The sequence below is a fragment of the Ictalurus furcatus genome, chromosome 3, assembly GCF_023375685.1.
Source record: "Ictalurus furcatus strain D&B chromosome 3, Billie_1.0, whole genome shotgun sequence".
In the NCBI taxonomy this organism is placed as follows: domain Eukaryota; kingdom Metazoa; phylum Chordata; class Actinopteri; order Siluriformes; family Ictaluridae; genus Ictalurus; species Ictalurus furcatus.
The window spans coordinates 30,490,983-30,516,954 of record NC_071257.1 but is presented as its reverse complement, the minus strand read 5'-3'; the positions used below and the strand labels follow the sequence as shown (position 1 = coordinate 30,516,954).

General features: G+C 42.8%; 1 protein-coding gene across 5 annotated transcripts in view; it reads left to right on the top strand.

Annotated features, from left to right (window-relative positions):
- Positions 1–25,972, top strand: part of LOC128606035 (broad substrate specificity ATP-binding cassette transporter ABCG2-like) — a 74,129-nt gene that overhangs the window by 21,587 nt on the left and 26,570 nt on the right. For 4 of the 5 annotated variants that reach the window (XM_053621995.1, XM_053621994.1, XM_053621993.1 and 1 more), the window contains one exon: positions 1,223–1,708. The exons of the other annotated variant lie outside the window; for it this stretch is intronic. In XM_053621995.1, coding sequence (XP_053477970.1) covers positions 1,223–1,370 — 148 coding nt within the window. In that variant the 3' untranslated portion in view covers positions 1,371–1,708. Of the gene's footprint in view, positions 1–1,222; positions 1,709–25,972 lie in introns of those variants that run through there. 5 annotated transcript variants of the gene reach the window in all.

Below are 25,972 nucleotides of genomic sequence, written 5' to 3'. Positions count from 1 at the left end.
TAGCCTTTAAAATATGAATGTTGCACCACCCACTGGCTGAGATTTGTCAGCTTCGACATGTCCAGACAAACAAAAATTTATTCGCATCCACCAGTAGCACTGCCTTATTTTACAGCATCAATAGTTTGTGCACACAGATGAATGTAACGTTGTGATCATGTCCAAGCAGAACACAACACAACACTGGCACTGGCACAGATCCATACAGATTAAAGTATTTTTAATCATATTAATACCTTTAGTAATAAGTCATGGGAATACACACGTTTACCCTTCTCTGATTACAGCCACCCCCTCATGTATGGCTTATGACTGTGGCTGTGGCTGTGACTGGACAGTGATTGCATTTCAGTGCAACACAACTCCGTCATGCTGATTAAACTGGAACGCAATGCAACTGGGAATTACAGTCACTTCTGACTCAGATTCCGTGTTTATTTCTTTAAAAAAAAAAAGAAGCAACCCTCTTCTGATTGTATTTCACTTAATGCGAGACATAATGTGACGTAAGGTTTTGTTTTTCAGCGTGACACGAATGTAATATACTGTAATAATGTTAAAACTACTTTCCCCCTAATCAAATAATTGGACATTTATACTGCTTCGATGTTTTATACACTACCAGTTAAAAGTTTGGGGACACTCGACGGAAATGTTTCTCATGATCATAAAATCCTTTTGATCTGAAGGTGTGTGATTAAATCTTTTAAATCGGTGTGGTAGACAAAAATATTATCGTTCCGACGTATTCATTTCTTTCATTAGAAAACTAACATTTTATTTACAAATTTTTTTTTTTTAACGGATGACTCGGAGCGAAATATTCCGAAAAGCAGCCGATAAAAGTCCAGCGTAGGTGGGAAATCCTTTAATACTGTTTAAAAAGCATCTCAGGGAAATTCCTCAAGAAATCGGTCGAGAAAACGCAAGAATACATTTCTGGAAATTCTAGGCAAAAAGTGCATCTACTTTGAAGATGCTAAAATACTAAATTATTTTGATTTATTTTGGATTTTTTATCACAACATAATTCCCATAATTCCATTTGTGTTACTCCAGAGTTTTGATGACTTTATTACTATTATAAAACGGGTGGGGGGGATACAGAATGAGTGTGTCTAAACTTTTGACTGCAACTGTACGTTTTTAATGTAATCCTTCTTGAAAATGTAAGAAAAATTATGAACATGGGAAAAATTTTTTTTTTTTTTTTTCCTCTCAGCTGCACAGGTGAGCAACATCTCAAGGCCCAAGGAATCGACTACTCTACATGGGGATTATGGCAGAACCACATGGCCCTGATAATTATGACCATCATATTCCTCATCATCGCCTACATCAAGCTCAGGTTCATGCGCAAGTTCTCCTGAGTGCTGAGACGCCTGTTCTGTTGACTTGTCTTTCCTGCAGATTCGCTGCGTTCTTTTCTTTTCGGCGGGATTTTTGAAGATTTCAGGAGTAACAAGAACACTTGTTTCCATGTTGCGGCCTACAGCTTGAAAGGTTCTGAATTTGGTCAAATTGCCACAAGTTGATTGTAATGATGAAGGATATTTATTCTAAATGACGTAACGTCACGTAAATAATACCTTGTGGCCAGTTGTCTACACAGTTAGCAGCTAAATTCTCAGTATTTATTTTGAAGTTATGAAACAAAGTATTTAGAGTTGTGCTTTTTCTGTGTAGATTCTTAATAATGTTTTTTTTTTTTTAAAAATTATTATTATTTTAGTCCAATTAACATAATTGTAAATAGTGAAAATGATACAGGTTTTATACTTTGTGGCTTTTATTTTTTTAATGTTGTAATTCGTGTTGACAATTCTATTTTAAACACATATACATTAAATGAAGCATCGCTCAACTTGCACACACAATGTTTGGTTGAACCTCAGATTTGTGTTTTATTCCTGATTTTGTGTTCCTCGATGTTTTGAAAGGAGTGTTACTTCATACTGAACAGGTCTACTTTTAACAGTGTTAAATCAATTTTGATCAATTTCTCTGAATTCCAGTCACTAATAACAATCCCTGCTGCATCTCCTAATTTGACATCTTCTAGATTTACAAAACATAACATTATTATTAACTATTATTGTAGTTTTTGAGTTACATCGATACAATCTTTCATTAGCGTAAAACTCATGTAAATAGCTGAACAAAACTAATTAACGTTATTAAACTCTGCTCAAACTCAGGATCGAACCTGGAGCAGGGCCAGTGAGCCACCCTTATACGAGACATCACGTAGCTTAATTATTTGACGTTCTGCACAAGTCTTATATTGACAGTTTCTATAAAACACGATACTCGCAGGACACAAATACTTCAAATACTTGGGATTTGTAAACGTGACAGCACAGTCCAGACCTAACTGATTTAATCCTGCACTTCAAAGCAGACTAATCTGTTTTAATATGGCCTAATTCCTCACTACACATCAGTCACACTGGAGATCACCTCAGCCTCACACAGACACACATTTTCACACAAAATCCAGCAATAATAGCTGCCTAAATCTGCTCCTCACTGTGCCTAAGGTACACCAATCAAATCTGCTGAGGTGATTGTTGACCCTTGTTAATCATGGGTATCATTTATGACTTGGCCCTCTATTCCTAGCTCGTCTTCATTGAAGTATTTGACTGCCTGCACTGTTGTGTGTGTGTGTGTGTGTGTGTGTGTGTGTAATAGGAATATCATAGACTAGTCACCGTTGTGAAGATGTCTACTAGTTTGGGTGGTGGGAAAAACCAGTAAGGCTGATGGTAAAGAAAGCAGACTAAATGTACCCTGAGATGGCAGCCGTGGTGTTTTGGTGCTCCGTCTTTATATATTTTAGTCTTGATGAATCCAATTCCACATTCAACCACAAACTGTACAACTTAGTTTTTTTTAAATGTTCTTTTTAGTGTAACCGTTTCATATCACTTTCTATGAAATGTAGAGGTGTGCATTCAACTGCGCCTCCCAGTCACTGCTGTATACATCATATTCTCCATCCACAGAAGGCCAGTCATTGAGATGTACTGTAAGCAGGGCTTGGATAATGGACATCAGCTTCCATGCTGCGCGCTCTCAGTTCCAGAATCAAATATTTGAGCTGAGCTAAGTGCATTTTAAGCTATAGTATTAAGATTGTGTAACATTTACATTGATGGCATATGGCAGACGCCCTTATCCAGAGCGACTTACATTTATCTCGTTTATACAACTGAGCCATTGAGGGTTAAGGGCATTGCTCAGGGGTCCAGCAGTGGAAGTTTGGTGGTCCTGGGATTTGAACTCATGACCTTCTGATCAGAAGTCCAACATCTTAACTGCTGAGCACTGAAAATAGCACTGAAGTTGGAAATGTCATTTGTAGGTATGTGTGGCTGTTAATTGAAGTGTGGTTTGATTTGCTGCATTCTTTGCTGTTTTTCATTTTAACTATGGAAAAGATGACTAGTAACTGTTTCTCTGCAGCACTGTCTGTCTCTCCATGTAACTGAGATTAGCTCCCATTTTCTATCCAGCTGCTGGTTCTGTTCAGTTGACACAGCTTTTTTTATTTTATTTATTTTTACCAACGTTATTCTTGGATTGGTGTCTGCCTCCCCCGTTCTTCTAACTCACCTTCCTGATTCATAATCTCACCTGGATACTGTAGACTTCTATCTTACTCTCTCACTATCCAGTGTCATGGTTCAGCGCAACGTACATGGTTTTCTATCCCTGTGGAAAAACACCCAGCACTGTGACTATGTGCAAATATTTTATTCTCAAAACAATGCAGATATTAAAACAGTAATACTGATTAAAAACATTCAGAAATACAGACCCAAATCTCCAGAGCTGTTTGCTGATAGAAATTCTGCTCTCACTGGAATGAGCACACATTATACATATTGTAAGGGAAATAGCCCGGGGAAGGGCGGAGCACAGATACGCAGGAGACTGGTTGTAGTGATATAGTGATTAAGGTTTTATTTTTCTTACTCGGTGCTGTCTGCAGTGAGGAGGCATGTGTGGGTGAGTGTGAGAGGTTTTGTGGGGGTGTGGCTGGTGTTGCGACACTCTCGAGGGTGTGTCGGGATTCCCAGGAAGTGTGTGGGGGTTTCCCGTGCCGTCATCCACCGTCGTGTGTGATCTCACCAGCTGGCGTCTTCGTCCACACCCGAACCTTCGGGAAGACAATGAGAGAGAGAGAGATTAGAGAAATTATGTTGCAGTGTCTCAGGTCGGAATACCTTTATGCAGCAAAAGGACGCGCACGTGGTCTGTGAGTTAGTACTCTTCCTTGCACGGGCGGAAGAGCGTCCTCTTATACTCTTCCTCCATTGCCTGAGTGGTGGAATTCTCCCGACTGACTCCCCAATCGCCGGCCGGTGTAGTGCCGGCGGTTCCGCCCCACCGTGACGGTCCTTCCAGCTGATGGTGTGTTTGGCACGAGGCTGTCTGCTTCGTGCCTGCACGGCAGTTGGGGAAGGAGCGACTTTCTTATCATGCGCGCTGGCTGTCGGTCCGTCGCGACAGTACCCCCCCCCCCCAGCTCCGAGCCTACTGCCGCTGGGTGGCGGGCCCAGAGCATGTCTCGCCGCGAGAGCCCATCTGCATTCCCATGTTGGGCCCCCGCCCGGTGTTGGACCTGATATGAGAAGTCCTGTAAGGTGAGGAACCAGCGGGATACCCTGGCGTTCGTGTCTTTGGCCTTGGCCATCCACTGTAAGGGGGCGTGGTCCGTTACTAGGACGAAGTGCCGGCCAGCCAGGTAGTACCGCAGCTCCTCGATGGCCCACTTTATTGCCAGGGCCACTTCCGGCTGATATAGAGGACTGGGTGTTCTTCTCCGTCAAAGGTTTGTGAGAGAACTGCGCCAAGCCCAGCTTCGGATGCATCAGTGTGCACCATGAATGGGAGGGCGAAGTCCGGGTTGCGCAGTACCGGCGCGCTGGTGAGGGCACATTTCAGGGCTTGGAAGGCCCTCTCCGCTTCGGCTGACCACTTAACCCGGTCCGGCTGGCCCTTCTTTGTGAGATCTGAGGGGGGAAGCTACAGCAGAGAAATTAGGCACAAACCTCCGGTAGTACCCCGCCAACCCCAAGAAGGCACGTACCTGTTTCTTTGATGTGGGTCGAGGGTAGTCCTTTACAGCTTCGATTTTCTTTGTTTGTGGCTTCAGCATCCCCCGGCCAATGCGATATCCCAGGTACTGGGCCTCGGTCAGCCCTAGGTGGCATTTCTTGGGGTTGGCTGTCAGGCGGGCCTCCCGGAGCGCCTTCAGGACCTCCCCCAGATGAAACAGGTGGTCCGGCCATGTGGAGGAGTGGATGACTACGTCGTCCAGGTAGGCAGCTGCAAACGTGTGGTGGGGCCGCAGGAGGATGTCCATCAACCTCTGGAACGTTGCAGGTGCCCCGTGTAGCCCAAAGGGGAGAACCCGGTACTGTCAGTGGCCGGTGGCCTTGTTAAAGGCCGTCTTGGGCCTTGCGTCCGGCGCTAGCGTGACTTGCCAGTAACCTTTGGTCAGGTCCAGGGTAGATATGAACCAGGCCCTCCCCAGTCGCTCCATGAGGTTGTCCACTCGGGGGTTAGGGGATAGCTATCGAACTCCAATACCTGGTTCAGCTTCCGGAAGTCATTGCAAAGCCGCGTACTCCCATCCGGCTTCGGTTCGACGACAATGGGGCTGGACCAGGGGCTGCTGGACTCCTCTATGATGCGATCCCGCAGCATTCGGCTAATTTCTTCATCGATGGCTTTGCGCCGGGCCTCTGGAACACGGTAGGATCTTTGTCTTACCACTACGCTGGGAGGAGTTTTGATCTCGTGGTGGACCAGCTGTGTCATCCCTGGGGAGGTAGAAAACACATCGGAGAATTGGTCCACCAACTCGGTGAGCTCCTGTTTCTGGGCGGGGGTAAGGTCCTCCCCCAAATCGACCAAGGTATGCTTGCCGTTATCTGTGTCCCGGGCCGCATACGCCGACACTACCGGTGCCGGTTCCACCCACTTCTTCAGAAGGTTCACGTGGTAGAGCTTCTCCTCCACGCGCTTACCAGGCTGTTGCAGGCGGTTGTTGACGGGGCCTCGGCGCTCGAGGATTGTATACGGGCCTTGCCACCGGGCCAGGAATTTACAGGCGCTGCTGGGTATTAGTAGGAGGACTTGATCCCCCGGTTGGAATTCCCGGGGCTGCGCCGGGCGAGTGTATACCCTTCGATGTTCCACCTGCGCGGCGCGCATGTGCTCCTGGACTACTGGGGCTACCCGGTCAATCTTTGCTTGCATTTCCTGCGCATATTCGATAACTGAGCCAAATGGGGACGGTTGCTCCTCCCAGGCTTCGTGGGCCACGTCCAAAAAGGAGCCTAAAGGGGGTGAAGCCCGTGTACGCCTGGGGGCACTCTCAGATGGCAAAGAGCACGTAGGGAAGGAGGAGGTCCCAATTCCTCCCTTCCTCGTCCACCACCCAGCGTAGCATCTGTTTGAGCATCTGGTTGAATCGCTCGACCAGCCCGTCGGTTTGCGGGTGATAGACAGATGTCTTAAGGTGCTTCACCTGTAACAGTCGACACAGATCGGACATTAGCTTGGATACAAAAGGCGTACCTTGGTCGGTCAACACATCCTTTGGGATCCCCACCCGACTGAACAGGAGTACCAGCTCCCTGGCGATGTTGTGGGAGGTGGCTTTGCACAGCGGCACCGCCTCGGGGTACTGGGTGTTGTAGTCGACAATGACCAGGATGTACTCATGGCCCCGGGCAGACTTGGGAAGGGGGCCCATGAGGTCCATGCCCACTCGCTCGAAGAGAACGCCGATAATGGGCAGAGGGATAAGGGGCGCCGGCGGGGGCCTCCGTGGGGCGGTGCGCTGGCACTGAGGGCATTGCTGGCAGAAGCCCCGGACCTCCGCGTCCATCCCGGGCCACACAAAGCGATCCCTCGGCTTCTCCAAGGTGTTTCGTGGCCCCAGGTGGCCGCCGAGGGGATGGGTGTGGGCCAGATGCATTACTGTTTGGGTCTTTGATTTGGGTACCACCAGGAGGTCCACCTGCTCCCCGCGCCGGCAGGCCCGTTGATAGAGGAGACTGCTTCAGACGAGGAAGTACGAGGTAAGGAGTCTCAGGTCAGGGCTCTGGTCGACTCCCTCTATCACTCGCACCTGGGCCCAGCAGTGGTTCAGGCGGTCATCTTCCTTCTGTTCCCGTCCAAACTTCCCCTCCCGGTTCACCTGGTGAAAGACAGAAGACAGAGGATTAGTGTGTAGGGGGGCCTTACCTTCCGTGGTGGCGTCTCCGTCGTCCTGGGCCAGGTAGGCCTGCCGGGCCCGGGTCCTCTTCGTGCGTTGCCGCGGCCTGCCAGATTCGATCGCCGGGCCCATCGGGAATCCTGGCCAGTCCCTTCCAAGGAGCAGGGGTACGGGGAGCTCGGGGATCATGCCCACCTGGAGGGGCCAGACCCCGGCTTTACCCCGAATCTGGACCTCGGCTGCTGAAACTTCCTGGGTGTCCCCATGGATACAGGTTACGGTGAGAACCCCCCCCCCCAGGCAAAGTCCTTTGGGTAGAATGGATGGTTGGGCGAGGGTCACCGTGCTCCCGGTGTCCAGCAGGGCGGTTACCGGGCTCCCCTTGACCCACACTGTCAGGGTGGGGCCATCCGGTGGCTGCCGTAAATGGAGGGCGCACCCCGCTAACCACGGCTTCTGGGTCGGCCTGACTGTTCCATCTCCGGCTCCATGGGCATGGGCTCGTCCACGGGGGTTACACAGACGGGTGACCTCCGGCGGGTCCTCCAGGTGCCAGGACGGTGTTGGCGGTCGGGCCGGGGGCCAGAGGCATCAAGGGGTGTGTCAGGGAGCTGCTGTTCACCTTGGCCAAGCTCAAGGGTGGCCATTGTTCGCTCGAGGGCAGTTAGGAGCTCCTGGGGCGTTGCCGGTGCTTGCATCCCTACGGACTGGCGTTCTGTGCGGGGCAACGCCCTCAGGAAACGGTCTACGGCCACTTTTTCCGCCACCTCCATGATGGTATGCCGGTCCGGTTGGAGCCACCTTTTGGTTATCCGGACGAGGGTGTTCAGCTGTCCGCGTGGTTGGGCCCCCGGCCAATAGGCCCAGTGATGGAACTCCGTCGCTGCCTGGTAGGGGGTTCGCCCACACCACGCCAGGACTCCCTCCTTCATCGTCCCGTAGTCAGCAGCCTCCTCCGGCTCGAGGGCATAGTAGGCCGTGCGTGCCTCTCCCGTGAGCAGTGGGCCGAGGGCGCGGGACCAGTCGTCCCGGTCCCATCCCTCTCGGCGGGCAATACTCTCAAAGGCCTCGAAGTATGCCTCGAAGTATGCCTCGAGATCTTCCTCGGGGTAGAGGGGGGGAAGCAGGTGGCGGATCTCACGTCCCGGATCGGGGAGGGGCGTGGAGGCAGCGGGGGTCTCGGTCCTCAGGGCAACCAGCATCTGGGTCGCGACCTGGAGGCTTTCAGCGAGCTGCTGTGTAATGGTTTGCTGCTGGATGCTAGTTTCCAGCAGGCGTTTCAGTGCGGGGTCCATGTTTCTTTCTTTCTCTCTTTTTTTTTCTATCTTTCTCTCTCTCTTTTTTTGTTGTTGTTGTTGGCGGGTCTGTGCTCTATGCCCGCATTCTACACCAGTGTAAGGGAAATAGCCCGGGGAAGGGCGGAGCACAGATACGCAGGAGACTGGTTGTAGTGATACAGTGATTAAGGTTTTATTTTTCTTACTTGGTGCAGTGAGGAGGCATGTGTGTGTGAGTGTGAGAGGTTTTGTGGGGGTGTGGCTAGCGTTGCGACGCTCTCGAGGGCGTGTTCCCAGGAAGTGTGTGGGGGTTTCCCGTGCCGTCATCCACCGTCGTGTGTGATCTCACCAGCTGGCGTCTTCGTCCACACCCGAACCTTCGGGAAGACAATGAGAGAGAGAGAGATTAGAGAAATTATGTTGCCGTGTCTGAGGTCGGAATACCTTTATGCAGCAAAATGACGCGCACGTGGTCTGTGAGTTAGTACTTTTCCTCGCACGGGCGGAAGAGCTTCCTCTTATACTCTTCCCCTGTCGCCTGAGTGGTGGAATTCTCCCGACTGACCCCCCAATCGCCGGCGGGTGTAGTGTCGGCGGTTCCGCCCCACCGTGACGGTCCTTCCAGCTGATGGTGTGTTTGGTGCGAGGCTGTCCGCTTCGTGCCTGCGCGGCAGTCGGGGAAGGAGCGACTTTCTTATCATGCGCGCCGGCTGTCGGTCCGTCGCGACAATATACATTGGCAAATATAAAAATATAGCTCCATACTGAGTCATACTGAATATCAGCCTTAATAAAGGAATATAAAATACAAAAAACAAAACAAATACAGTATCCAAAAGCAGTGTGGAGAAGAGGTGTGTCAAAAAAATATGCATCTTGAGATTAAAGTTTGAACAAAATTACCGACACACACACACAAATATTTTAAAATCTTGGTAAAGATAACGAAATTGGTACAGAAATTGTAACATAGGAGTTCAGTATTATAAAAGTACTGACAATGAATTTCTGAATTTCTGGTGAGGCAAAACTAATATCAGTGAAAAACTTTGCAACTTCAGCTATACGAGTCAAATAACACACGATAAGCTTCCTATGAAAGCAGATGCACTCCGAATCGAAGTTTGTTTCAAGTTACATTAGGCATAAAATTGAAGAAAAAAAAAGACATTAATAAGTAATACATCACCTGGAATAGGTTTACATGACAAAGCATGCTGCCCATGCAAGTATATTAACTGAAAGCAGCTACAAATGTGTGAGAAAAGTCTATCTAACTGACATGGTCGAATTAAGAAAAGCTTCGTACTGAGAAAATCATTGTGCTTTAAATAGAAATACAAAGTACTTTGTGACCTTTATGAGTCCCTATATAAATTAATTCAGATTACTGGAATTGAAAACGAGGGACATTCATTGTATGATGCATTCATTTAAATTAGTAACTAAATGCAGAAATAACAAATGTGTGTGTGTGTGTGTGTGTGTGTGTGTGTGTGTGTGTGTGTTTGTGTATAAAATCCTTCATCTTTTTCTTGGACTGTTTGAATGCAGATTGATTTTAGTTAGATTTTTAAAAAAAAAAAAAAAAGCCTTAAAGTATGACTATCATCATGTGTTCTAAACGAACTTTTTATAAGAAAAGGGTTTTTTTTTGGGGGGGGGGGTGTATTACATTTATGATATTTAATTTTCATATATTTTTGTAATTAGCCAATGTATTGAATTTGTAATGAAATATAAAACCCAGCATATTTAAATAGTTTATTTCCAGTAGGCACTTACTCGCTTTTCAAACTGGTGTTCCATTGGGCTTTTAATGCACTACAATGCCATCATGTTATGCCCTATGTAGTGAAGATATATAGTGCATAGAAAGCCATTTGGTCTAACTATGTGTTGGAGTTGTTTTCATCCATAAATATTTAAATAAATTTAATTTTAAATAAAAAAAAATCTTTTTTATTATTATTCTGATTGCTCAGATTTGCATGAAAAGTCATATGCATTTTCATTTCAACTAAAAATCTGTTTTATTGTAAAGGTTAGTGAACTGTCCATGTATAAGGACACTATGTATTAAAGAATTACATACAAAAAAAAATTCTGAAGATGAGTTAGGATGGCACATTTTCACTTGTATTCTTGGTGGCAATGGAGATGTAACACTAGCAAAATTTTACAAACATAGCAAGCATTACTGTAGGTAAAGAAATCCCAAACATTAAAGTTTATGATTGATGATAGTGTGATCGTGATTTTCTATGTTTAAGAAAGCAACATATATCAATATACAGTGTATTTCTGATGCAAATGTCTGTGGCAGTATAGACGTATAGTCTCATAAATATTCAAATGCATTTGAATATGAAATATTTTAGGTTATTAAAACCATCTCATTCCAATTTAATTGTTATAGAAAACTAAGAGTGTGATTAAATAATTTCATGCTAAAATTGACCTCATGAAAATAATAAATAAATTACTTATTTAAATATATATACACATGTGTGCATGAAAAGAAAAAAAAAAATCCAATACCTTGCATCATTTTGTCAAAAATGACCTTTATGCATGAACTTAGACCTACTTTGCTTAGTGCCTGGTCTAAAGCTGATTAAAGTTAGTGCCACTGTACCTTAGTTAATGTTCAGAATACACTCCTGCTTAATAATCGATGTACCATTTTATATATATATTTATATACAGAGTGCATAAAATAAAGGAAAATGCTGACATAAGGTGATCATTTAGTGTTGGAATACTTAATAAGGCCATGGGGGTAGTAGAAGAGGTCTTACACGTGTCCACCTCCATTGCCTCCGGTGTCTGGGTCCTCAGTGGACAGTGAGGAGGTGGGGGCGGATGCTGCGTGGGCGGGGTTGAGCTCCTGGACCAACAGGAGTAGCCTGCTGATGGCTGACCTGAGAGATGGCGTCATCCAACTCCCAACGTTCAAGCTCCTCTCGCACCAGCCGCTCCATCTGCTCCCTGTGAGCCTCCTAATCGCTTCCCATCCTTTCATCCTGAGAGAGAGACATATAATATGAAGGAGTGAAAATGCAAAAATTTTTATGAATGTGCACATAAGAACATTTGGATATAAGTTGCAAAAATTCTAAACAAAAATATCTAAATTAATCTGGGCTCTCTGAAACCAACCACATGACTACAGCTCCTCGGCTCTCTGGAGCCAACCACATGACTACAGCCCCTAAGCTCCCTGGAGCCAACCACATGACTACAGCCCCTCAGCTCCCTGGAGCCAACCACATGACTACAGCCCCTCAGCTCCCTGGACCCAACCACATGACTACAGCCTAGGGCTGCACAATTAATCAGATATCGATCGCGATTACGATTTTGACTGCCCACGATTAAATGAGCATGATCGACTGCAATATTGACGTTTAAAGTTCGTCCTCCGCTCATAGAAAACTCCACTGCAGATCAAATCAAGCGCTTCCTAAACTTACAGCCAATCACATAGTGCGGCACAGGGATGACGTCATTTTGTAATGCCAAAACCCCGTAAAGGGATTAGCATTTTAGCGCTCGAGCTGCCAGTTTCACTGCGAGCTCCAGCGCTTGCGTGAGGGGAAATCATGACACTAGCATGATGCTAAATAACACTACAGAGGTTGTCAGGGATGTTAAATGTCATCACGCTTCATCACAGATAAACTCAGGGCTCTACAGTGCAACCATTTCACTCACATTTGCGACTGAACAGTACTTTGTGCGACTGTGAATAAATATTTATTCGCACCGGTGCGAGTGACCTGTTCGGCGTTGTATAATACAATCAGAATAAAAACTACAGGAAGTCCAAAATGCTACACCGAGCAACAGTTACTTTCCCACTGCTTTTCATCTCCTCAGTCAACTGAACAAGTGTGTAAATACTGCAGAGAAGCCATTATGATGACACGTAAGTCTGTACATCATCTGCTTCTCTCAACTTCCCGATCTCACAACCGCCATCTTTTATTGATCCCGCAAAATTACCCGAACTTTCACCTGCTCGTGTAGACACAGCGGTGTCAGGCGGAGTAAATTTATAATAATGCTAACGCTACACAAGGTGGGTTTAATTCAAACTTCTTTATTAAATAATTCCTCACCAATCATAATCAAGATTAGCAACTGTTCAGAAGGAGTACGCTGCTGCTCTCCTTCACGCTCTTCACTAACTCAAATACATAGCATATTCACTTCATTTAAACTTAGGTTTGCCAGATATCACTAGAAAAGTTTCCATGTTTTGGTTTTATCCCCCAAAAAACAATATTATCAGCAGACATGGCAACACTGTACTGGGGAACCGATCTAAAAGGAACAAATGATAAACAAACATACAGAAAATTAATTTAAATGTAAAGACAGAAAATGTGCTTAGTTGTAAATAAATAATTTAATATTTAAAAAATAGATATTATAATAACTTCATAAAATATAAATAAAGTGAGAAATGAAATAATATTTAATTACTATGGGTTGCATATAATATCAATTTGACATTAAACTTAGTTCGCTACTTCCTTAGAAGGCTATTAGCCTTTTTCCTAATATAGATCATGCCTGTGTTAGTCTACTTTTAATTAGGACTATTGTTTAACATATTCAAAAATAAATATTTTATGCTTTTTTATTTATCAATTAACCAACAGTATTTCTCATTGCTATTATTTTAATTCAATTAACAGTGACCATGAGCAGAGATCTTACATTTAACTGTTTATGACAGACCTCCTGATTAAAGCTTAAACAAAAAAAGATCATTATCTGGATCGGTTTCGGTCGTAAAAATCCTGATCGGTGCATCCCTAATGAACACCATTAAACTAAAACGCTTTGCATCTGACTGGTAACTGAACTCACCAAGTCACATCCTATATGAGATTATTCCGATATATACACAATATACACAGAGAGGTTCGAGAATTGGCTCCAGCCCAGAACCATGACAGTTACATTTAGTTTATCAGAAGGTGAATTAATGTGTCATGGCTCACACTATGTTCCTAAATTCTGTCATAATTGACCAGCTCAAGTTTTCTCATGCCTACTTGTGTGTTATATTGTGGCACATTAATGGTACCATCTCTAAAAAAAAAAATAATATTAATACATTTTTAAAAAACCCTCAACTTCAACTGTGCTCCTAAATTTTTGTAATTAAAAGAACTTGTCTTGTGTCTCTCCTCTTGTAAACACTGTTATTGCCTTTTCTGTATACGCCTGAATTGTTTTCATTTGGTTGCGTATTGTTATATTTGATGCATATTTCATTTGGTTGACGGCATTTTTATTTTTACTCATCCTATATTTTGGGTACAATTTTATTTATATTTAGCTTCTATGAGATGATGCACTTTAAGGATCAATCTAATTTGATGCAAAGATTTGTACATTAGCAGGAATGTAGCACAAAATGGAGGTGAAAGCAGCGGTCTGTTTATTTAAATGTGAAAGTACAATAAAAATATGTTGTCCCTAAAATCAATGAATAATCATGACAAATAATCAAGATCTCAATACTGATCAAAATAATCGGGATTATCATTTTGGCCATAATGGTGCAGCCCTACTAGAAGTGCCTTAGCAATGAACATATACATATGCAATTTCCTCTTATGATGCAAAGATGTCCAAGCCAATGATTTTATACACACACACACACACACACACACACACACATATATATATATATATATATATATATATATATATATATGTATGTGTGTGTGTGTGTGTGTGTGTGTGTATAAAATATATATTTTTATATATATATATATATATATATATATATATATATATATATATATATATATATATATATATAAAGAGGTGTCACGAAAACCAATACTTGGGTACCAACATTCTTAAAACGTGATGGTACTTGTTTTTCTGCAGTAGCATAGGTACCGTTGTTAATGAAGTTACCGTGGTTGCAAGTCTTCCAGAACTGAAGGGGGCAGCAAATACGCGCAAGTGTTTTAGTCGATCCACAAGTGGTAAAGAAGAAGAAAAATGCCAACAAGCACATGGGAAAAACTACAGAAGTTTAGCTCTGCCCTGACTCGTTAAGAGGCAGAGAGAGGAACGCTCGTTGAGAGGAGCATCGGCCGGTTGCCGGTGTGTAACCGATGCTATCGTTCATTTCAAACAAAGCGAGGAAACACCTGGAATTTGACGAAGCACCTGAAAGACGGTCCCTATATTATGTTTGTTTGGGGCAGCTGACATTGTGGCTGTGAAACCAGCTAACGTTATGCCCCATGTATTGTTAGCGATAGCCAGTTATTTGTTAACGACGCTAACGAATTGCAGTGTTATAAACTACCTCCTAATGGACCACCATGCGTCGCCATTCAGCCCGTGTCCTGTCAGCTGAATGTAGCCTAATGTCACTAATAATTATTCAAATGTTCATGCTTTTAATAAATCTTTTTGGCCTGCCTCCATATCAGTGAACTTAAACTAATGCTTGCATTCAGATTATAAGGGGTGTGTGTTTGTGCGTGTGTGCACGCGTTTAGGAGTGCACCTTAGCACTTGTTATTAGCACATAGCACTGTTTTATTAGTCATTGTCAGACAGTGTTTGATAACTAAAATATCCCTCTCTCTCTCTCTCTCTCTCTCTCTTATTTTGCCAGTATTAGCCAGAGGATGATGTCCTCCAGGAGTTTTTAATTTAATTTTTAATCTTTATTTAAATTTTTTTTTAAAACCACACCATGGTATCAACTTTGGTATGGAGTATTTTTGGTGGTATCGGTACCGACTACTAGATTTTTGGTATCATGACATCCCTTATATATATATATATATATATATATATATATATATATATATATGTGTGTGTGTGTGTGTGTGTGTGTGTGTGTGTGTGTGTATATATATCATGGTACTCGAAGATATGGTGTCTACAGCTCCAAAGTCCCAGATTCGGTCCTGGACACTGTCTGTGTGGAGTTTCTATGCATGTTCATACGTGCCCATGTGGGACTCCTCCAGGTTTCCTCTCACCTCTCAGAAACATGGTGGTCGGCAGATTGGTTTCTCTCGATCGTCTACATGTGTGCCTAGTGTTCCTGGGATAGGTTTCGGATCCACCATGACCCTGATCATGATAAAGTGGTTACTGAAAATTGAGTGATACTTTAAGACGTTTCCAAGGCTTTAGAGCTCTTTAGTTGATTCTGTGTGTTGACGTATTTCCTTCTGAAATAGGACGTCGGAGTAAGGTCGTGTTGAAGCGCTCGACTGATTTACAGAGTCAGCGAGTGAAGAGAATAGATTAACCAGAGTTTTTTTTACTCACACTTACTCATGGTGAAGCCCTGAGGGCGTATGAAGAAGAAATTGAAGAGTACCATGTTGATAAACCTCTGTCAAGAAGCCACGTAAACGCGACGTCATACGGATTCCTCCCTGTTGAAAGGGAATGAAATCCAGCCGTTACAGTTCATGGTTTGCATTGAGCATTTTAAAAACACACATGCCATAATAACGAACGTAAAAATTCATGATGAAATCTTTGTATTTCTCTGCGCACATCTTGTGCATGTGACCGAAAGATCGAATCCCTTAATCGTGTCTTTCTTAGAAGGGTGTTATTGATTCGGAATTCGGAATCCGATGGAGTAGGACGCAAAGTTGGGGGCTCCTGCTGATTTCGATTAAAATTGTAATAAATTTGCGCTTTTTGGTCATACAATATATTTTGACTTATTCTACTCCGTTTCCTTATTTGCACTTTTAACTTTGTGGCACGTTAAAATGCCTGGAAAGAACACGAAAACCCATGGTAGCATTCAGACACAACTGAGGCCTAGTGTGCGCGCCTTGAACGAGCCCCCTTCTCCCCCTGAATCCACGTTGCCGAGCGGTGACCCTGATTTCGCTGCACTCAGGCTTGAGTTGCTGGCTTTAGTGAGGAAGGACATCGCCGATATTTTTAAAAAGGATCTCCAGAAGCTCCAGAAGACTCTCAGGGGTGCTCTGTCTACTATCCAGCTTGACCTGCAGGCCATGAAAACACAGCTGGCTAGTGATAAAGTTGCTACCGAGGCTACCATATCAACACTGAAAGGTACTGTTGGGGAAATGGAGCACGCTCTCTCCGGTTGCACCGATGGCATAGCTCATATGAAGACTTCTATTGAGTAGCTCACTGCGACCGTGACTCAATTAGAGAAAAATGTGAGGATTTGGAGTCGAGGTCACGGCATAATAACATTAGGATAGTTGGAGTTCCAGAGGGCACTGACACATGTACAACTGCTGCTGTTGCGGCCTTGTTAAAAGAGGCGTTTGGTCTGGAGAAGGAGCCGGTTTTGGACTGGTCCCACCGGACCCTTCAGCCGAAGCCCAAGCCTGGTGAACGACCACGAGCTATTGTGTGCAGATTCCACCATCACAGTGACTGTGTTGACATTTTACGCCGTGCGAGAGAGCTCCAGCGGATTAAAACGAGGGATTTGACCATCTCCGTTTTCCCTGACTACACAGCCAAGATAGCCCGGGCCTGCATTTAATGAGGTTCGGCATCAACTTCGTGGTATTGAGAGCGCTCGCTATGGAATACTTCACCCAGCTCGGCTTCACGTTACATATAACGGTATCCAGAAGGACTTTATTTCAGCGGAGGAAGCAGAAGACTATGTTAAACTCTTGATATCGGGGTGAACTGCATCACCTACACAGCGGCGTCTTTTTCACTCTTCTATTATTTTTATTTTCTTGCACTCGGCCTTCCAGCTCTGCAGTATTCGGATTTTTGAAGATATTGTCGTTGCATTACTTCACCTAGATTTTGTGGACTTACTCCTCTTAAAATTTACTTCTGTATTAATGTGCTTATCTGTTTAGATGCTCTGACCGGGTTAGAGTTTCTGTTTATTTAATTGTATTAGTGGTTTTTTTCCTTGGCTTTACGTGCTACACTGTTGTACTATTTGTTACAAGTCTTTAAAAGGTAAGGACATTATATTTATCATTGTGTGCAGACTGTTTATCAGACTTGAAGTCAGTAGGAGCTTTTTCTCTTACTGGAACTTTTTGTCTTGGTAATTTTTTGGTTAGTTCAGCTTGCTCGCCGAGTTGTTTTCACATTGTGGACAACGTTCGGTTTTTGTAGGATACACTGCTGTCTCATTTGTTTATGGAGACTTTGGGTGTGTGGGTGTTTGGTGGATTGTGAGAGTAAGCAGAACATGCCCATGCTATGAAGGATGTGAATTGGAAAAGAGTAATGTTATTTAATTGCGAATCTGTTTTTAGAGGATTTAAACCTAACATGGTGAACAAATTATATTATAGAATTCAGGCAATTTTACTGGGGTTATCTCATACAGTGTAGTAAGTATTATTCTGGAAAGACCTTTGTAATATTACAGTCTAAAACTGGATTTAAAGAGTAGCAAATCAGTAAATGAATCATACGTAAATGAATCACATGAAAATGAATCACATGAAAATGAATCATACTTAAAGGAATCACATGAAAATGAATCACATGAAAATGAATCACATGAAAATGAATCACATGAAAATGAATCATATGTAAATGAATAAAATTAATTAAAGACAAAAAAAAAAAGAAAGGTGTTATTGAGTCTGTATTTATCACGTCATCATTACAAGCTGAAAGAGAGAGGGGCTGAGGTGGAAAGGTGGTGTGCTTGGCCAAAAAATAAATAAATAAAATAACTAGTATGGCAGTGTGCAGAGCTTATCCAAAAGGTCAGCAATGCCTTGTTGTTCTTTGTGTTTGATAGCAGTCATATGAGATAAATTTAGGAACATAGCAGAGGTATCAGTGTCACTTGTTTACAAGTAGCAGGTTAAAGGGTTTTCAGTGTAGTCGCGCCGGCTGTACAGAGAAACGGAGGTTGCTGTGGTATGATTTAGGTCCAGAGGAAAGAGGTTGGGAAATCTTTGTGGCATGAAATCAAGACTCACCCGGGAGTGGTGGTGCAGCAGCAGCCCTATCGAGTCCTGGAGGCCCACCGTAGGGCTATCGAGGAGGAGGTCAGCCGGATGCTGCGAGACAACATCATAGAGGAGTCCAACAGCCCATGGTCCAGCCCTATCGTAGTTGTACCAACGCCCGATGGCAGTATGCGCCTCTGCAACGACTTCCGGAAGCTAAACCAGGTCTCGGAGTTTGACAGCTATCCCCTCCCCTGGGTGGATGACCTAGTGGAGCGATTGGGAGGGCTCGGTTCATCTCCACCCTAGACCTAACAAAGGGGTACTGGCAAGTGGCGCTGGCCCCAGAGGTGAGACCGAACACGGCCTTCAGCATGGCGAACGGCCACTGGCAGTACCGGGTTCTCCCCTTCGGGCTACATGGAGCACCTGCGACGTTCCAGTGGCTGATGAACATTGTCCTGCGACCCCATCGTGCCTTCGCGGCCGCCAACCTGGACGATGTGGTCATCCACTCTTCCACTTGGTCGGATCACCTGTTCCACCTGTGGGAGGTCCTGAAGGAGCTCCAGAAGGCCGGGCTGAAGAATTTAGGCACAGTACCTCAGGTACCGTATTGGCCGGGGCTTACTCAAGCCCCAGACAAAGGAAACTGAGGCAGTGACCTACGTCAAAAAAACAGGTACGTGCCTTCTTGGGGTTGGCGGTGTACTACCGTCAGTTGTGTTTTTTTCCGACGAGACCGATGTGATCGGAGACCCCACCCCCTGACTGCACCCACGGCACTGCCTGATGAAAAAAAAAGGATCCCCACCACTCGGGAAAACCCCAGCACAATGCCGGCAGCTCCACGAAGACTGAGCACTTAATCTCATGGCCACCCTTGCACACACACATACACACACACTCTCACGGACTTTTGTAAATAAAATTCCCCACGTGTTCACCCGAGGCAGCCTCCTGTGTGTCTGTGTTCTGCCCACCGCTGACTAAATTCCCTTATATATATATATATATATATATATATATATATCTGTTCATAGTTAGTATAGTCATTTAATTATGTGGAACTTCGCCAAAACAAATTATTACCTGTTATCACTTGTGATATGACAGCTGTATACAGTTTACACCTTCTTCTGTTGGTTTTTTTACCCCTCAGTCTTGAAGTTGAAAAATTTGCAGCTTATTCATTGTTACAGAGAAACTGTAAAGCCCTCTATACTGAGGACTCTCCTGTATATGACAGCTTAAGAAGAACGTAAGGGAACAGCTTTACCACTGACACTGGAGACTCCTTCCATAAAATCGAAATAAACCTTTGTATAGCAGCCAGAACTACAATACCGTTGTTAAGCCTTCTGACAAGTCAGATTCGAGAATTCAACAGTGCTGTGGTATAAGACTTATAAAAACACCTGAACGCTGATTTCTTCACTGACCAATTCAGTGGCAATTTTCAACCAGTCTCACTTGGAGTAATTCGCACCAGAAGGGTTTAATGAATGAATGCACTAATTTTATAATTAAACAGTAGTTGAATTGGTACATCCTGAAAAGAAATTTTAAAAAAGCCTGCTCAGTGATGCATAGGCAAAGCTTCTGCTTTTGCTGTTTGGGTTCACACAGTTGTCCTTTCTCACGAATGCTGTGAACACTATGTTTAGAATAGTGTATTTGTAATATTAAACATTCTACCTTAAAGAGTGAAGGTGTATACTTTTTCATTATTGATTTAGCCAGTTAGTTTCAAAAGCTATAAAATAGACCTACACAAGCCCTGCAAATCGAAACGTTAGGTATAATTAACCCCCACTATGTCACTCTTGTACTGTGTGGCCCGATCATGGCCTTGGTGCCTGCAATGTACAACCTTGCCCTTTGTGTGTGTGTGCGTGTTATGACAGCTTCGGACTCAGCTAAGAACCCATAAGAGCGGCAGCTCCGCACTACCTTTCTGGAAGGCCAGGAGCTAAATTGGTCCAGCGGGACCTTGCGTGGCTTCCTCAACTTTCTCTCCCTTTCTTTCTGAATCTCTCTCTTCCTCCAAGTCTCTCCTAGCTACTTCCTTTTTGTCCTCACATAACTGGAAAACACAAAAACGACTAAAGTGCTGACTAAAGATGTGTTAAGGGTTTGTTGTGTTTGTCACACAATGGATACTGAAGAAAGAAACTGCACTTACTTGTTAGTTTATTAGATACATTTAGGCTATACAATAGATATAAAAGTCTACACACCCCTCTTAGAATTGCAGGTTTTTGTGAGAAAACATCTGAAATCATGTCCGACCTTTTTTTTCCCCACTTTGTATGCGAAATAGAAACCATCGAAACTCAAATGAAAAGCAAATAGAACTAGGTTTAGGCAGGAAAAAAAGAAAAAATTGCAATAACCTGGTTGCACAAGTGTGCACACCCATTTATAATGGAGCATGTGACTGTGCTCATGTAACTGGTTGTAGTCTAGGAAAGGAAAAATACTCAGACAAACAGACAGCCACAACGGTAACACATCTCCTTTTGTGTAATTCTACACATTAAATTTATGGAATTTTTTCCATACCTGTTACACTCAGAATTAACCAATCACATTCAAACACATGTTCAGCAATCACATTCAACACATGTTCGTTCCTCTGCAGTTTGGCATGCTGTACTTGCAATCATGTTCTTTTCTTTCTCTCTTAGTAATTTTCTCTACCTAAGATATTATTTTATCCTGCATGTGTAATGTTTTTTTTTTTTCTTTCCCCATACTCTCTTTTGGAAGTATCCCTGAACACTTCCTCTCTCCTAGTATTTTTCTATGGAGTTCATCAAAGCTGCGTGTGAGCGAGCGTAGCGACCTGTGTGAATACAACAGTGTGTGCAAACACAACAGTGTTGTTGATGTGTGTTTGTGTGTATCTACGGCTATGGTGGCGCTGCTGTGGGACGGCATTGAACTGGTGGTGGCCAGTGTGGGAGACAGTTGTGCCATGCTCTGATGGAAGGGCAAGGCACTTAAACTCACCGTGGACCACACACCTGAGAGGAAGGATGAGAAAGAGAGGTGAGGGATGGCCACCGATACCACATGCGATAGTTCATTCCATTATAAAGGCAATTTTTATTCACCTTTTAATAGTATATGCAGTGCTACATTCTTATAAACAAATCCACCATTTCCCCACTTACAACTTGTGTCTAAAATCTGTAAAGCCTGTAAATATCCTAACATTAAACAGTGACACAGAGACCTATAGTCCCAATCAATTTAACCTAACATCAAACATAACAGTTTTTCCTATTCTAGCCTATCACTCTGTGAATATTAGGGGTGTAACACAATTCCTGTATTTGTTTAGTGTTGCAAATATCCATATTTGCATCTGTATTCAGAATTGGGTGTTGCCTAAAGCAAAAGGGGTTTTGTTTTGCTAATCACTCTGCCCCCGGAAACACTGGGAAAAACCCAGAGGGGGGAGATGCCATGACGGTTAGTATGATATGTACATTTTTGGCTCTGGGACAGTTCTACAACCTCTTCATTTTAATCATGCAAGCACAGTTATGTTTGTTTGTACCTGCCCGAAATATACTCTAGTAGCCTAGTTGGTTCTATTCCCCAAAGTATACACAAACTAATAGCCTAATTGAAACCACTGTGACCTTGACCAAGCATTTACTAAGGATGATTGAAGACTGTAAATGCATGTTAATGAACATGAGGTGTGGGGGGGAAGGGGTGGGGAGGTGGGGGGGGGGGTGTAGAGCACCTCCTATTCATACATGCACTTGTATTTGTTTCGAACACACTATATTACTATATGAATAATTTATTTGATAGGTGGAGCTAAAACAGTTTATACCCAAGTCTCACCCTTGCGTCAGTGAATAAGATCAATCGGATACTGTATGTACCTATGAACTACTGCTGCAACCATGAGACTATCCTGTGCTCATCCCAGGACTCTTGCATATCTCAGGAGTCACCTCATTTGAATTAGGCTACACTGTTACTATCCTATAGACTATTGCGTCTTAGCTGCTGAAATAACGTGTATATTGTTTATTTGTTTTTACTTGACTAAGCAGATGCAATTTAGGAGGGTGCATCTTGTACTTGAAAATACAATAATATTCTGTTTAAATATTTTACTACTTGTCCTGATTTGCATTTTGTAATAGCACAACATCTCCTGATGAAGAAGCCTTTCAGTGCAGACCACAGCTTTTTATGATTATTATAGTAACTTTTTTGAATGATTGCCCGTTTGGACTCGCTAGTGGCCATGACTTCATTATCTCATTCCCACGCGCACGTAGTCCGTATCTTAGCCGTCCTCCTCGCACGGGCGGAAGAGCGTCCTTTTATACTCTTCCGCCGTCGCCTGAGTGATGGAATTTCCCAATCGCCGGCCGGTGTAGCGTCGACGGTCCCGCCTCACCGTGACGGTCCTTCCGGCTGATGGTGTGTTTGGCACGAGGCTGTCCGCTTCGTGCCTGCGCGGCAGTCGGGGAAGGAGCGACTTTCTTATTATGCGCGCCGGCCGTCAGTCCGTCGCGACAATATATATATATATTTAGGCATACAATAAAAGTTAATAAACAAATTAGGAAGAAATGACTTGTACACTGCTGCTGCGGATATTAAGTCAAACCATTTTGTTCAAACTTCAGCATGACCCATAGAGAAGCAGAAACTTATGGCACCTTATGAATACCATGTGAAGGATTAAGTTGACTCGTCACTTACAGTTACAAGGACATGTCCTTGTGCAGGATCACCTTCGCACCAGCATCGATCCCCTCTTCTCCCATTTCAACGTATAAGGAAAGGCAAAAAGTAATATAAGATATATAAGAATATATTTATAAAATATAACACATTATGAGGAAGAAACATAAAATATTGTTTAACAAGGTCTGCCATTCAGCCCTCTTAACTGTAAGAGCATTATCAGTATTGTACAGCAGTTGGGGACAGTAGTTAGCTTTCAGATGTCAGATATAAAACAACTTTTTGAGTCACAGTGCCAAACTACTGGTATTATATTTTGATCCTTCTTTTTCAGCATGAAGGACTGGCATTTGTTTAATAGACAGATGGTACAGCCATATACTTGGTCAGAGGATTTAGGAATTTCTTTGAGAAAGGTTCATTGTTTTTGTTCTTTTATCATAGCTTCAGTTTGTATACTTACTTTGGTTAGTGACTTAAACTTAAACACCGTCTTTAAAAAAGGTTTTTTCACCCTTAAAATAACCTGGTTAGAAGGTAGGATATGTAATACATATTTTCATTTTCTTCAGACATACTGTCACTTCAGTCTCCACAACGAATAACACCGATGGTTTTGACCTTTCTTTCAGTAAAAGAGAACAACGACATCATACAGCCTTGAAGGACTGTAGAAATGTTTTACACATCACAATGTTTTTCTCAACAACGTAGCCAATAAATAGTTCAATTATTTCACAAACCTCAGTCTGTTCATTTCTTGACAGAAGGATTACACATAGATCATACACATAGGGAGCTACACATGCATAACATGTCCAAAATTCTAATACATCTACCACATTCAGTCACCAGGTCTAGTATTTTCTGATAGATTAGTTACACAAACTGATAATTACCACAGAAGTAATTTCAGAAACAAAGATTCACTTAAACCACAAATGTACACATTGGTAGGGATCGTAAAACCCTGAAACACACGACTCGTCCCTTAATTCATTAACATAGACACACTGTAAGCATACACATACACTTCAGACACTGTCACCAGAGCTCATAAATGTAAAATTTACACTATCTACAGAACTGTCACCCCGGGAAAACACATGTGTAGGACAGTGTGTATAGGCCTACAAGACATCGCCCGAAAAATGTGTCTTCTAGTTTAAACAAAACTCTCGATTCTTTTAAGCAACACTTTAAACATTTTACATCCTAAAGGGTTAGGTTTAGAAGGCATGTAATACGCGCGTTTCTTATAAAACACCGTCTTTAAAACGTTTACCTCCTAAAGGGACCTATTTAGAAGGTATGTAAAAACTTTTTTTGTTTGTTTGTTTTTTTTACATTTCTTCGGGTATATCAATGTTTTAGAGTATTTATTTCAGTAAATTTTTATTCAAACCCATGCCAATTTCTCCAAAGTGCAATCAATAAAGTTTCATTTATTTCACAAGCTTACATTCTGCTCATTTATGTTCACATTCAACCATCATGTATTTTCTAACAGCGGAGCTATACAAAACAGACCCCCACAATCTAAATTTAATGTGTGGTTGCAAGATAAAAATTCTAATTTATTGAATTAATTAAATATTTAAAGTTGTACACATTATTTTGATGAGTTGTGTTGACATAATAATGTTGATAATTACATCAACTTAATATTGTGTGTAATTTCTGCATTAATTGATTTAAAACAAAATTTACGTTGTAGTACATTTACATTTATTCATTTAATGAATGAGTGTTAGAGGACCTGTAGACTGAACAAATACTAAGGACATTACAATGTGAGTATCATTTCACTTACAATTAAATTCTACTAAAGCAATGAATTTGGGGCATGTTCTCAATTGTGATATGACCAATAGTGGACTCGTGTATAGGCTACACCTGCTAATACATTTGATGGACTATTTTGCACTACTACACATAGCTAATGCTAGTCATATTTAGCAGTAGTAGACACAGAGTGTTTCTTTTTTGTCTATATTGCTCATTTCATTCAGTGCTTTAACGTCTATAAATCCTGCAGAGATGTTACGTATGAGATTTGTAATGTAAATCATACTGGATTTTACTTACTATTGTTATACAACTTAAAGGCAGTAATTTTTCCTGGTTTAAAAGACTGCATTCTACTGCAGACAATCTAAATGGAGAAACGTAATTTTAAAAATGATTGTCAACTTAACAACTTGTGTTCATAATTATGGTAATTTAGTACATAACACTTAAATTCCTTTTAAATAATGTGAAAATAAAGTGTGTTTGTGTGTGTCATATTTTTGTTTGGATGTGTGTGTGTAATACACATGGCCATACCATGTATGGTAACATTTGTGTCTGGAATGTATGGGAACCCGATTTAACATAACTATATTTTTTTATGATCTACCTCAGAGTGTTAGAAAGAACATGTGTGCAACGTGTGTCTGTGTTTATCCGTAACGGAAGGGAACCTACATGGCCATTCCCTGTATAGTAACATTTGTGTCAGGAATGGATGGGAACCCGATTTAACATAAATAGTAACGTTTGTGTCAGGTATAGATGGGAACCCGATTTAACATAACTATATATATTTTTATGACCTACCTCAGAGTGTTAGAAAGAACGTGTGCAACGTGTGTGGGTGTCTGGAATACATATGGCCGTACCAGGTATGGTAACGCTTGTGTCAGGAATGTATGTGGTCCCGATTTAACATAACTATATATATTTTTATGACCTACCTCAGAGTGTTTCATATTCTATGTGAAAAGAAAGAACATGTGTGCAACGTGCGT